Source organism: Bos javanicus, chromosome 9 (assembly GCF_032452875.1).
Source record: "Bos javanicus breed banteng chromosome 9, ARS-OSU_banteng_1.0, whole genome shotgun sequence".
Lineage (NCBI taxonomy): Eukaryota > Metazoa > Chordata > Mammalia > Artiodactyla > Bovidae > Bos > Bos javanicus.
In genome coordinates, this window is record NC_083876.1 from 70,471,580 (window position 1) to 70,485,975 (window position 14,396).

Sequence of the window (14,396 nt, forward strand, 5' to 3'; positions counted from 1 at the left end):
AATATCATTTGTATTCTGATGCCACTCTGGTCTCCAAACTCATATATCTAAACTAGATGTTTGACACCTCCATTTAGATGTTTAAAAGACACCTCAAAATTTACTTGGCCAAAACAAAATTCTCCCACATCTCCTGAACCGTTGTTCTTCCCATCTTAGTACATACTCACCACCATCCACTTGGCTGCTCAATGCAAAAACCATGGCATCACCCAGATCTCCTCTCTCCCTCTCGCCCCCACCCCACCCCAAGCATTACAAGTCCTGCTGGCTGTGCCTCCACAGTACATCCAGCACTTCTCGCCACCTCCACAGCTACCACTCTGGGGCAAGGCAACACCTCTCTCTTCAAAACCCTGCCATAGCCAGGGTGTCCTCTTTCTATTTCCTCAAAGTCTGTTTACTAAGCAGTAGCCAAAGTAATCTTCCCAACGTGCAGATCTGATTGTGTCTCTTCCCTGCCTCTTGGACTAAAATCTAAGCTCCACAAGGCCTCACATGGCCTCCACAGCTCTAGGTGACCTGACTGGCCTCCTCTCCCAGTTCTGTCTCTTGCCACTCTTGCCTCAAGTGCTGTGCATCAGCCACACTGGATTTTTCTTTTTTTCCTGTTTTCTGAACACCCTAAGCTCTGGACTGCTTTTTAAAACTACCAGCTGTTAGTAGTTTTCCAGCTGTTAGCAGGCTTCCAACTAATTGCTCTTCCCCAGTATCTTCTCACTATCAGCCCCTCCTCTTCTGCATTCAGAGGATTCTCTAAGCTAAGGCAGCTTCTCCCTAATCACCTGCTCTCACATCACTCTCATTATTTTTTTTCCTTCATGGGAAATTAAGTTGCTCATTAATTAAAAAAAAAAAAACAAAAAAAAAAAACCACTGGTTTCTCCTCACACTGGAAACTACAGAACAGGACCGTTTGGATCTTGTTTACTGCTGGATACCTAGGGTCTTAAACAGTGACGAGCAAGCAGTTGGGGCTCAATAAATTATTTGCTGAATGAATAAAGACTTAATATCAAAACTTTAAAGTCACTCAGTCTGAACCATTATTCAGGTATCTAAAACTCTGAGTAACAGACCTGAGAAATATCTTACCACGATATGCTGCTCAGAACTGCACTGCTTCTGAGGTAGACAATTCTATCTCTAAACAACTAGGATTGCTCAAATGCCCTTACTCCTTCGTAAGCTGAAGACTAACTACTGTGGCTCTGTTCATCTGTGGAGAACTCTATGATCAAGCAGGTATATTCCTTGTGTTTCAGACAAGATAGTGCTTCAAACATCTGAAGGTGGTGACTGTACCTTCCCAGAGTTGAACAGTCCCAGTCTCTTTAACGACTCTTCACAAGGCTATTAAAAACAAGAGTTTCAGGTCTTCTCTTCACCCTTCCACATACTCCAAGACTGCCCCAAACCACAATGTAGTCACATATTTAGCTATCAACCATGCCATGAGTATGCAACTCTGGTCCAATTTACCTCATAAACCGATCTCTTTCTGAGGGAGCTTGACCTAACTGAAGTTAACTCTATCTTCCTTCCAGTTCAAGCTCACACACCATTTCCCATCCATGCATCCTTCATACCACTAAGTGCACACTGCTTCTGTAATCTCTGGGCACTACAGTCATTCCCATCTTCTTCCCAGAATTCCTGACGCCATTTAGCTTTCCCAACATAAGATACCAATCCTATCCTATGGAAAAAGACCTCCTGGCCTCCCTTCTTGGATAAAGGTCCTGATTTTCCACATATGCAAATTAAAATTATAAACTCTCTTTATCTTCCCACAGGTAGCCTGAGGCAGACTAGCATTATTTCTAATCAGCAGCCAGGGAGCCACAGAAAGGAGAGGCCCTTTTAGTTAACTACGAGAACAGATCTGCAGCCAGAAGAGCAAGGTGGAGCCAACACTGGTGCCCCTGGACAAACTGGAACAACCGTCAGTGCACCGATCCTACGGACTCTCGGGGATAAGGTGGGACCTCCACGCCATTCCCTTCCTTGCTCCTCCAAGAACAGCCAAAGAAAACTAGAGTTACTCCAAATCGGAATATGAGTTACCTTACACTGCTGAGCATAGCAGCACTTTTTTAGAATCATCTGTAATCTAATTTACTCCCTTTGACTCCAAAACACAGTAATATCTCACTTCAATCTTTCAGGTAGAGTAATAACTGTTGGGAAGTTAATGATTACAGAAACACAGTTGGTCATCTGAAAACATTTCAGATGTTCCAGTGTGTCAGCACTCTGGCAAACAGAGTAGCCTTAATGAAGTAGGCTGAAAATACAACTATGTAGGTTAATATATCCTGAAAGAGTTTAGGTAAGTCTGGACGACCAAAATACTGATTGCAAAATGACTAGAATGATCCAGGTATAGGATTAGCTGTGATTCAGAAACAAAAAGTCAAATAAACCTATAGATCAGATCTGTGATTTTTTAAAAAAAAATTATTATATATACTCTGAGAAGTAATAATTCCTAACAATATGCCACATTAAACTAGTTTTCTAGTATTCCGTCTTTGACAAGTACAGCAAAGGATAATTTGTGGGGAATCGAGTTATCTTCTACATCTGCCTCAGGAGATAACAATACCCCCGCTTTAGTTCATCCCTGTCCTTAATAATATACTACACATTTACCCTGACAAAATTAACCTAAATCATATCCAGTCAGATTTTATTTTTAATAAACAAAAGTTCCTAAAATTTGAAAGTGCTTTCAAGTTCCAAAGCTATGAGATTTCATCAGATCTCATCTAGAATCACATAGTTTTAAAGCAAACCTTGGTATCTACATCTGTAAATCTTTCATTAATGAACATTTATTAGCTGCCTAACACACTACAGAAAAATGCAGTTAAGTGTTATCTCTTCTAAAGTAATTATTTCTTACATTCATTCTAAAGAGAATCTCTTCTTGGAGGAACACTAGTTGTCCATTTCTGAATCTCCACCAAGTTCTCATGAAGAACTGACAACAAATAGTGAAGTCAATTTAAAACTCAACTCACAGCATTGTGTTATCTTCTGGATGTTGGAAGAGATACGCTGGGCCAACTGGGCGGGGTCACCACCAACACCTGGAGTGTAAGACATGGTTGCTTTGCTTGTTCGCTAATTTCATCAGCTGTTGGTGAGCAGTGCAGTTTTCTCAGCAGTCACCTAAATAACATAAAAGAAAAGTCACATAGTTATACCTATTTTAAAGTTACTCCTTCAGTTCAGTTCAGTTGCTCAGTCATGTCCGACTCTTTGTGACCCCATGAATCGCCGCACGCCAGGCCTCCCTGTCCATCACCAACTCCCAGAGTTCACTCAAACTCACGTCCATCGAGTCGGTGATGCCATCCAGCCATCTCATCCTCTGTCGTCCCCTTTTCTTCCTGCCCCCAATCCCTCCCAGCATCAGAGTCTTTTCCAATGAGTCAACTCTTCGCATGAGGTGGCCAAAGTACTGGAGTTTCAGATACATTTTACAAATTTGATGTACCTAACAGGGTTGAAATTTAGCAAAGGAACTCTTCGAAGAGTAAAACTCACATGTTGATATTCTTAAAAATGGATTTTATAGGACAGAACTGAATTAAACATGTTAAAGAAAATAAGGTTCAAATTGTTCATTCCCTTTGGAAACATCTTTGATCTCGCAAAGGATGACTTAGCAAGTGCCTTTTCTGTGTATCATTTTAACCATTTGTATATTTCCTTCTTAACTAAACTGTGAGCAACTATAGGCCAGGGTCCACATACTATTTATGTTTCTTTCTCCAACATTTAAAATAATTCCTGGCAGAGAAGAGGAATTCAATTATGAATTATATGGCACACCCATTTCAGGCTTTCCCCAGAAATTTCATTTTATCTCATTTAACTTAACACAGGAACAGCTCACTAATGGGTCTCTGATTTTAATGGGAAAAAAGGTTCAATTTGAAAGAGCAGAGCCAAAAAGTTAAGAAAAAAGGAAATAAACCCTGTAAAAGGCCCATCACACGCACATTCCCCTGAAAGAGTAAGGAGAATTCTGCTGTGGAAGCCAGTATCTTAGAACAGGAAGCTAAGTGGGGCAACTGCCACCGGAAGCAGGTAAAATGAAGATCTGTTCTTCTTCAGTTCATACCACACATCAGTCATAGTTAGGGGAAAAGGATAAAAAGGAGTGTCCCTGTGGATAGGACTATGCACAGCAAAGAATTTCAACTACTCCTGAACTATCTTTTCATGGAGTATGCTCAGAACACTGTAAAGGTGCAGGCAGTCAGCATGCTAACTGACTCTGCTACACAGCCTACATTACATTAGGCCCTGGGGAGCTGCGAACAAGCAAACAAAACAATCAAGAGAAAGCATCTGCTTGAACCAGTTCAGTTCAGTCGCTCAGTTGTGTCCGACTCTTCGCAACCCCATGGACTGCAGCAGGCCAGGCCTCCCTGTCCATCACCAACTCCTGGAGTTTACTCAGACTCATGTCTGTTGAGATGGTGATGCCATCCAACCATCTCATCCTCTGTCGTCCCCTTCTCCTCCCACCTTCAATCTTTCCCAGCATCAGGGTCTTTTCAAATGAGTCAGTTCTTCCCATCACGTGGCCCTAATATTGGAGTTTCAGCTTCAGCATCAGTCCTTCCAATGAATAGTCAGGTCTGATTTCTTTTAGGATGGACTGGTTGGATCTCCTTGCTGTCCAGAGGATTCTTAAGAGTCTTCTCCAACACCACAGTTCAAAAGCATCAATTTTTCGGTGCTCAGCTTTCGTTATAGTCCAACTCTCATATCCATACATGACTACTGGAAAAACCATAGCTTTGACTAGACAAAGCTTTGCTGGCAAAGTAATATCTCTGCTTTTTAATATGCTGTCTAGGTTGGTCATAATTTTTGTTCCAAGGAGCAAGCATCTTTTAATTCATGGCTGCAGTCACCATCTGCAGTGATTTGGGAGCCCAGAAAAATAAAGTCTCTCACTGTTTCCACTGTTTCCCCATCTATTTCCCATGAAGTGATGGGACCAGATGCCATGATCTTAGTTTTCTGAATGTTGAGTTTAGAGCCAACTTTTTCACTCTCCTCTTTCACTTTTTCAAGAGGCTCTTTAGTTCTTCTTTGCTTTCTGCCATAAAAGTGGTGTCATCTGCATATCTGAGGTGATTTATATTTCTCCCAGCAATCTTGATTCCAGCTTGTGCTTCATCCAGCCCAGCGCTTCTCATGATGTACTCAGAATTTAGGCTAAATAAGCAGGGTGACAATATACAGCCTTGACGTACTCCTTTTCCTATTTGGAACCACTCTGTTGTTCCATGTCCAGTTCTAACTGTTGCTTCCTGACCTGTATACAGGTTTCTCAAGAGGCAGGTCAGGTGGTCTGGTATTCCCATCACTTTCACAATTTTCCACAGTTTGTTGTGATCCACACAGTCAAAGGCTTTGGTATAGTCAATAAAGCAGAAGTAGACATTTTTCTGGAACTCTCTTGCTTTTTCGATGATCCAGTGGATGTTGGCAATTTGATATCTGGTTCCTCTGCCTTTTTAAGTCCAGCTTGAACATCTGAAGTTCACGGTTCACGTACTGTTGAAGCCTAGCTTGGAGAATTTTGAGCATTATTTTACTAGTGTGTGAGTGAAGTGAAAGTTGCTCAGTTGTGTCCGACTCTTTGCGACCCCATAGGCTATACAGTCCATGGAATTCTCCAAGCGAGAATACTGGAGTGGGTAGCCTATCCCTTCTCCAGGATTAGCGTGTGAGATGAGTACAATTGTGCAGTAGTTTGAGCATTCTTTGGCACTGCCTTTCTTTGGAATTGGAATGAAGATGGTAAGAATACACAGAAGAACTATACAGAAAAGATCTTCACGACCCAGATAATCATGATGGTGTGATCACTCACCTAGAGCCAGACGTCCTGGAATGTGAAGTCAAGTGGGCCTCAAAAAGCATCACATTCTAAAAGATGATGCTGTGAAAGTGCTGCACTCAATATGCCAGCAAATTTGGAAAACTCAGCAGTGGCCACAGGACTGGAAAAGGCCAGTTTTCATTCCAATTCCAAAGAAAGGCAATACCAAAGAATGCTCAAATCAAGTCTGCCATTTACAAGAATGATAAAGTTAATAATATAAAACAATGAAAGCAATACAAGCCTGCCCTCTTCTGTGACATTAGTTTTAGGGGGCAGCAAGGATGGGCAGCTTTAGAACCAGAATCCTGGAACTGAATCCTATCTCTGCTGGTGGGTGGGTTGATCAGTAGAAAGTCATGTGCTGGGCAAAAGTGATAGGGATAGGGAAAAGGAAACATGACTATCACTCTTCTCTAAAAAGAATTTATGAAACTCAGGTGTAAGACTTGGATACCTGAGTATGACTATATGAAAAACAACAAAGGCAAAGACATGAAGCTGAGGCAGACAGACCTAGATCCCGTGGACAGTATGAAGGCAGTGTGTCAGTTACCAAAGGAAGGGGAAATCTACGGTCAACCCTGGATCAGATGCGTCATGGTCGGGTAAGCAGGAGATGACTCAGAGAAAGAAAAGGTGCAATGGCCTAACATTTACTGCACATCTGTGAAATGAAAAGCATTTCACATAGACTGTCTAATTTAATTTTCAAGTTCTCCCCTTTAGGTAGTGACAAATAAACCTGGCTTTACCAATGAGCAAACTGTGGCATATGAAGATTAAGTAACTGGAAAGGTACCCCAAACGACCCAGTAGGCAGAGGTGGGATTCAATTCCAGGGTTCTGATTCTAACACTACCTGTCCTTGCTGCTGCTGCTGCTAAGTCGCTTCAGTCATATCTGACTGTGTGATCCCACAGACGGCAGCCCACCAGGCTCCCCCGTCCCTGGGATTCTCCAAGCAAGAGCACTAGAGTGGGTTGCCATTTCCTTCTCCAATGCATGAAAGTGAAAAGTGAAAGTGAAGTCGCTCAGTCGTGTCTCTTGGTGACCCCATGGACACTCCGTCCATGGGATTTTCCAGGCAAGAGTACTGGAGTGGGGTGCCATTGCCTGCTCTGCTACCTGTCCCTGCTGCCCCATAAAACTGATGTCACAGAAGAGGGTGGGCTCTGGATGCTAGGTTTGGTTTGAATATGTTGCAAGAAGAACCCACTGGAGATTTCTGGTAATCAGGAGGGAAGAGACCACAAGGAAATATGTGTCTTTGATCTAATGGTTGGTGCTGGTAGGAAGTACAACAGTGGAACGGCTGTGACAGAAAAAATAGTACTGGGGCCATGCTTGTGCTCTGCTGTGTCGAGGCCACCCTTGAATCCCTGGGAGGTTTTAGATGCTCTCCATTCTCTCTCCCTGATTGACAGGTCCAGTTTCTCTATTCTGAGCCCTTTGGACTTCACTAAGTAATTGAAAGAGACCCAAAACCAATTTCACAAAAGGGTAAATCAAACTTCTACTCAAACAGTAGAACCACTGCAGCAGGGCAGCAGGAATAAGATTACTCCCAGGTAGCCTTGGACTTGGGCTTGCAGCCACCTGAAGAGCTGAGGACCCAACCTACACTGGATCTGGGATTCAGCGAGATCAACACTATCCCAAGTTGCCTACAAAACACCAACTAGATCTTTAAAATTTGCATCTTTTTTCCCCCAATAAGAACTTGGGGGTTGAAAAGGGCTTTCCTGATGGTTCAGTGAGTAAAGATTCTACCTGCCAATGCAAGAGACACAGGAAATGCGGGTTTAATCCCTGGGTCAGGAAGATTACCTGGAGAAGGAAATGGTAACCCACTCCAGTATTCTTGCCTGAATGCGATGAACAGAGGTGCCTAGTGGACTGCAGTCCAAAGAGCTGGATGAAACTGAGCACAACAGCTTTACTTAGATACAATTCACAGAGCATACACTCACCCATTTAAAGTGCACTATCCAATGGTGTCTTTAAACACTCATAATAAAAAGTTGTGCAACCACGACATCACTGCTAGAACATTTCCTTACCCCGCAAATAAAGCTGATACCCATTAGCAGTGACTCCCCATTTCTGAACAAGTTCCTAAGCTGCAGGCCACCACTCATCTATTTTATGTCTTTACAGGCTTGCCAGTTCTGTACATTTCATATTAAAGGAAACATACAATGTGTTCTTTTTGTGACTGATTTCTTTTTCTCAGCATGTTTTCAAGGCCCATTCATGTTGCAGCATGTATCGATTCTTCCCTCCTGTTCACTGCTGCTGCTGTTGTTAAGTTGCTTCAGTTGTGTCAGATTCTGTGCTACCCCACAGACTGCAGCCCACCAGGCTCCCCTGTCCCTGGGATTCTCGAGCCAAGAACATTGGAGTGGGTTACCATTGCCTTCTCCCTCCCTGTTCACTGCCAAATAATATTTTACTGTACAGACAGGGGCAATGTCCTCCTGGCTCACTGATATCCTTCTTTCTCCTTTCCCTCTATCAACTAGGCTCACGGCCTACACAAACACACTTGATGAGAACATGTTCCTCTTTCTTCTTTATGTACTCTCTTGGGGGTGCTCTTCCGTCCACACACAAACAAATGAGTCTCACATCCACGTCTCCAAGTCACACTCTTCACTCTCTGTAGTGTCTCTATGTCTTTGAAGCTGCAGGAACTCACTAACTGCCTTTCAGCTGCCAGTGGCACTGGCAAAAATGGGAAGTCTCTACTTTGAGGAAGACACTTAACATTTGGGCCTGCGGCCAGGATCCAAATGAGATAATGCACATCCAGGGACCAAGAGCTTTCCTACTCCACACAGAAGAAAGGAAAGCTCCGCTCTTGCATCTGCAGGAGCAACATCAACAGATCATAACCACCTTCCCTGCCTCAGGACCACCTGACCACAGGATTAGCTGAGGCCCGCTTTCTCCCCCAGAGTGGGGAGTATGATCACTGAGTCCCATGGACTGCCACTTCATGGTAGCATTAACCTTAACCCTCAAGACTCAATAAGCCTAGGATAAGCCTTCCCACTGTTTTCTTTTATGGTCTCCTTTTCTGCTCTTTAGAGAATCAACCAAATAGCTACAAACTACCAGTGTTCCTCATCCCTTTACTTAAGCGGCTGCATTTGAGGAAGCTCTGCTGGTGAGACAACTAAGCGTCATTCATCCAAAAGGGCCGCCACTGCTGGACTGGTTGCATTTCCTCAGAGGAAGGGCGCAGTGCTGAGGCTCTTGGCTCAGTGCTGAGGTAAGAATGAAAAGAAACTGTGATCGATGGAAGGGAAGGAAAAACTCAACAAGATTATCGCTAACATTATTTTCTAAGCATTGTGTTTAGGACTTCCATGTTTATTTTCTCAGTTGATTCTTCCATCAAGCCTACGGAGATAGGTACGACAATAATTATGATTTTTTACACGAAGAAACTGAGGCATAATGAGAATAAGCAACACACTTAATGTAAGAAAAGAACTAAAATTTGAAACTAAATCTTAAAGCCTACTATATTTTTAAAACACAAAACCATGTTGTTGCTGCCCTGTACAACAAAATTAAGGACAGGTGAGCCCACTCAATTCAGAAACACCAAATTTACCACCTTTCTGCAGACCCTGTATGAAATCTGGCTAAACTCAAGGAAGATGGGGAAATAGGCCTGGGGTGACTTCATGATGAATCAAGGTAACACGGCTGCATAGCTTCCTTATCTTCTCTTATTCTGCTCATCTGCTCATCAGTTCAGTTCAGTTCAGTTCAGTTGCTCAGTCGTGTTTGACTCTTTGCAACCCCATGAATTGCAGCACGCCAGGCCTCCCTGTCCATCACCAACTCCCGGAGTTCACTCAGATTCACATCCATCGAGTCAGTGATGCCATGCAGCCATCTCATCCTCTGTCGTCCCCTTCTCCTCCTGCCCTCAACCCCTCCTAGCATCAGAGTCTTTTCCAATGAGTCAACTCTTCACATGAGGTGGCCAAAGCTCATAGTGATATCTAAAAGACAACAGTGATTGGCTCTCCTGATGATGAGCTATGAGAAATAAAGGATCCAAACAACCAACTATATTATAAAATACATAGAAATACATACACAGGTAACTATAAACTGATTTAAAAGTGTATGATCTTTGCACACAGGCTACATCAACCAAGTTATTCTGAGGTCTGCTTTGCATGTTCACTCTCCATCCAGCACGTAGCCCAGAGCTAAAATGCACCAAAGAACTCACGCTGTATACTTCTGAAAGGCCATTCAGAATTCCTAGTTTTACGGCTCAGAATAACTGTACCTCATTATCTAAACTAGCACTATCAAGTGTTCGCACATGTGTGGCCACTGGCTTGGACAGCTCACAGATGGAACATTTCCATTTCAGCAAAGTTCTGCTGAACAGTGTTCACCAAACATCTCAAAAATTAGCATTGTATGAGGATATATAAACATTACAAAGGGAAAGATGGGAAGAGAGGATCAAAGTGCAATATTTGTACTGAGAATCTTAAGACTGTTTCTAAAGAGCACAAATAAAAGAACAAAGGGGATTTTTAAAAGGAATCTTGAGCATCAAACATTATTCCTAGTTACTACAGGATGCAGTGCAGAATTCTTAAAATTCCCATTAACATAAAGGTCATGCTCTGTAAATTCAGTGTGGATAAAGCAATAGAAATAGTTTATAGTCAGCTTCACTTTCTTAACAGTGACATCAGCAGTACTTTCCTCCAACCTGTGTTCCAAAAATAAGCTCCCAGAAGGGCAGGTTTATTTTGTTTGTTTTTGGTGGTTTTTTTTTTTTTTTTTTGGTCTACTGCATAGACTGCTCTACTTTAAGTATCTGTATATATAATAAATGCTTAATAAATATTTGTAAAATAAATGTACCTATTTCCTAAGAACACATACCCAGTCTGAGGGTTAATATAACCACTGCCAAGACAGTGAACTCAAGGGCTTTCTTTCAGATCCAGGATGTCCCAGGCTTATCGCTGACTTGGGCCACTGCTCCACGGTATTTCCTCTCCCTGGAGGGCTCATCCCATGGCCCCCACCTCCTCCCTCGGTGACTTGCTCTTTTTCTCCCAGAAAGTCGCGTCACATGGCTGGAGAAGTATTCTACAGTTACTGTGATCTGAAGTGCGAAGTCACCATTCTGCCACTCTGCTGATTTAACCTACTGCATCACAGTGCTAAACATCATTTAAAATGATCTAGTCAGTACATCATTTATTGTCTATTCCTACCTCCAGAATATGGAGATGAGAGAGGCAAGTCTGCCAGTCTTGTGGAATTCACAAGTGCTGGGGCCAGAGGAGATGTTCCACAGATGTGAGGGTCATCACTCTACTACAAGCATGAGCACTGTCAACATAAGCTGCACGAACTGCATTTGTTAGCTCAGCTCCTCCATCCGTTAAATTATCATACAACTCGGTTTGGTCCACAATACCAAGAATTATTTTTCACTCTTTCATGCACTAAGCTTTCAAATTTAATGGAATTACAGCAAACTTTACTCAGACTTACTGCAGGTGTTCTATACGATTCATTTTTTAACCAGCAGCCCCTGGCTGAAGTTTGAGATCATAATCAAAATTCAGACTGATTTTGAGATCAGGAACAGCAGAAGTAAGATATCTGAAGAAAAATGTACATGTTACTGAGTTAACATGGTATCATGTTAACTTCTTCAGAAAATCTGAACTAAAGCATAATTCTTAACCAGTCAAAAGTCTGGGACAAACTTCTCAAAGCAGCCTGCAAAGCAGAGGCCTGTCCACATCACAACACACAGTTTAACACTACTGTAAGTCTCTGCCCTGGGCGGGTGGGGGCGGTGATCAGGACAACTCCTGAAGAAACGTTCACTCCAATATCACTGAACAGCACAGCATTTCATAACCATTTTCTTTTCTTCCAGATGCTGTGCAAGCTTTAATGATATATAATTATGGTCAGAATATGTTGATCTGAATTAAACAAAATTTAGCATGTGTCTACAAGAGCCAAGCAAATGTAAGAAACTTGAGAGGGAAAAAAATACACAGCATATGACTGGAAGGGCATTTTTTTCTTTTGTCTGAATTTAAGGAAAGTAACAACCTAAAAAACAAGAGGGGCGGGGTAGGGAGGCATCCTGGTATATTTTCTGTACCTGCAAAGGGCTTTCTGCAAGCCAATTAAGGGCAGGTACTCAGATGGTAAAGAATCTGCCTACAATGCAGGAGACGTGGGTTCGATCCCTGGGTCGGGCAGATCCCCTGGAGAAGGGAATGGCAACCCACTTCAGTATTCCTGCCTGGAAAATTCCACGGACAGAGGAGCCTGACGGGCTAGAGTTCGTGGGGTCGCACAAGAGTCGGACACGAAAGAGCGACTAACACTTTCCTGCACTGAAAAGATCAAAGAAAGGCTGCATGTCAAACTCCTTGCCAAACCGAAAACCAACCACGATGAGCCTTCGAATAAACAGACGGCTCCTTTACTACAGAAATATATGTCTTCAGTTGTTCTGTATTCGAGAGGAGAACTTTAAAGCGCGTTTTCTAAATCTGTGCGTTAAAAAGAGGAAGAGGTCAACTGGTGTCCAGCCCGAGGCAGAAGCAGAATTCCAGAGCTGGGCCAGAGCGGCTACGGCATCAGCCCCGCCCCGGAGCGCGCAGCCCGCCGGTGCGCCTGAGCGAGCGCGGCCGGGGCGGCCGGGGGCGGAGGCGAGGCTAGAGCGCAGCCGGCGCTGGGCGGCCCGGGCTGGCAGGGCCGGCGGGACCCGCCTGATCGGGCGGCGCACCCGCGCCAGCCGGCGGGGCGTGGGGAGCAGCGAGATCTCGGGACAGGGTTAGCGCCGGCCCTCCGACTCCCGAGAGCCTGCCGCAAAGCGCAGGGGCAGCGGCCACCTGACAACGCGCACAAAAAACAAGGTGGCGCGGCAGCCACGGGGACACGCGCTTTCGGGGCGCCCCGCCAGAGACACCCCCTCCCGAGGCTCCTCTTACCCCGACCTCCTCGGCTTCCTTCTCCTTCTTTGGCCGCGGGGACCCAAGGGCCCCTGAGCCCCCAGCTACGATTCTCAGCTGATGGGTGGTGGCGCTGGAACGCCCATTGCGCATGCCCGCTATACCACCCAGGGAAGGAGGCGGGGCTTTCTCCCCTCTCATTGGCCAGTGGAGTTGAGTGACAGCGGCCTTCCCCGCCCACTCTGGTTCTAAGCTAAGGAACAGGGGTTTCTGCAAAATCACACAGTACACAGGAGGTGTTCTTTGAGGTCTGAAGTGCGGATGGCGAACGCCCTAGTTTGCGTGTAAAAAACAAAAAGAGGGAATGGAGAGCTGCTGTTTTCTTTATCTGGTGATTTCGGCCTCCCTAGACTTCAGGCCGTATCATCAACTCATGCCTTACCTTGTTTCCCAACACTTAACTCTACAGTAGACCGTATTCGCAAGTCCATTAAAAAAATGCAAACGTATAAATATGCAGTTCTTGCAGTTCTAACAGGAACAATGAAGGAATAAACGAAGAGTAATTTCCTTGTGCTCTCTTAGACAAGTTTTCATAGCACCCTTGAAAGGCAGGATGTAGTTTTCCCAGGATTTGAAGTGAACAGAGAATGTTCTTATGATAAATATTCAAATATAAAGTAATCGTTAGATAAAAAGCATCAGTTGCTTCAGGTGAAAGAAATACCAAATTAATTAATGAGGTCTTTACTGGGGCTTCTCAGGCGCTGTAGTAGTAAAGAATCTGCCCGCCAATGTAGGAGACACAAGAGACGCAGGTTCGATCCCTGGGTTGGCAAGATCCCCTGGAATAGAAAGTGGCAACCCACTCCAGTATTCTTGCCTGGAAGATTCCATGAACAGAGGAGCATGGTGGGCTACAGTCCATGGGGCTACAAAGAGTTGGACCCAACTGAGCACAAAGCACATATTTGTCTTTATTAAGGCAACAGTATTTTCTGAAAGGATCATCAGGACATCAAAATCCAGATAAACTAAAGTGGAAAATAAATCTAAAGCCAGAATACTTTGAATTGGTACCACCCAAACAAATTTTTGGAGAAGGAAACGGCAACCTACTCCTGTATTCTTGTCTTGAGAATTTCAAGGACAGAAGAGCCTGGCAGGCTACAGTCTATGGAATACAGGGAGCTGGACATGACTGAGGGACTAATAGTTTCACTTTCACTTTAGGAGCAAATTTTAGGTTGTTTGTAATTATGCATACAAATGTACTTAAGTGAGAGGTCACTCAAGGATAAGAAATATAAGAGGCTCTCTATTTATTTTTCATTTTTCTCCTTTAAATAGAGAAATGGGAACAAGAAATATTTTATTTTTTTTTTAAATTTTTGGTTATGCTGCATCTTTGTTGCACCACTCAGGCTTTCTCTGGTTGCCCCATGCATGTGGGATCCTAGTTCCCTAAGCAGGGATCAAGCCCACATCCCCTGCAATGAAAG

The 14,396-nt window shown here is 43.8% G+C and overlaps 1 protein-coding gene across 1 annotated transcript in view; it reads right to left on the bottom strand.

The window, feature by feature from the left end:
* Positions 1-13,048, bottom strand: part of STX7 (syntaxin 7) — a 56,639-nt gene extending 43,591 nt beyond the window's left edge. The window contains exons 1-2 of the mRNA XM_061428006.1: positions 12,934-13,048; positions 3,027-3,177 (exon numbers count right to left, since the gene is read on the bottom strand). Coding sequence (XP_061283990.1) covers positions 3,027-3,111 — 85 coding nt within the window. The 5' untranslated portion in view covers positions 3,112-3,177; positions 12,934-13,048. The remainder of the gene's footprint in view (positions 1-3,026; positions 3,178-12,933) is intronic.
* Between the last annotated feature and the right edge of the window lie 1,348 nt (positions 13,049-14,396).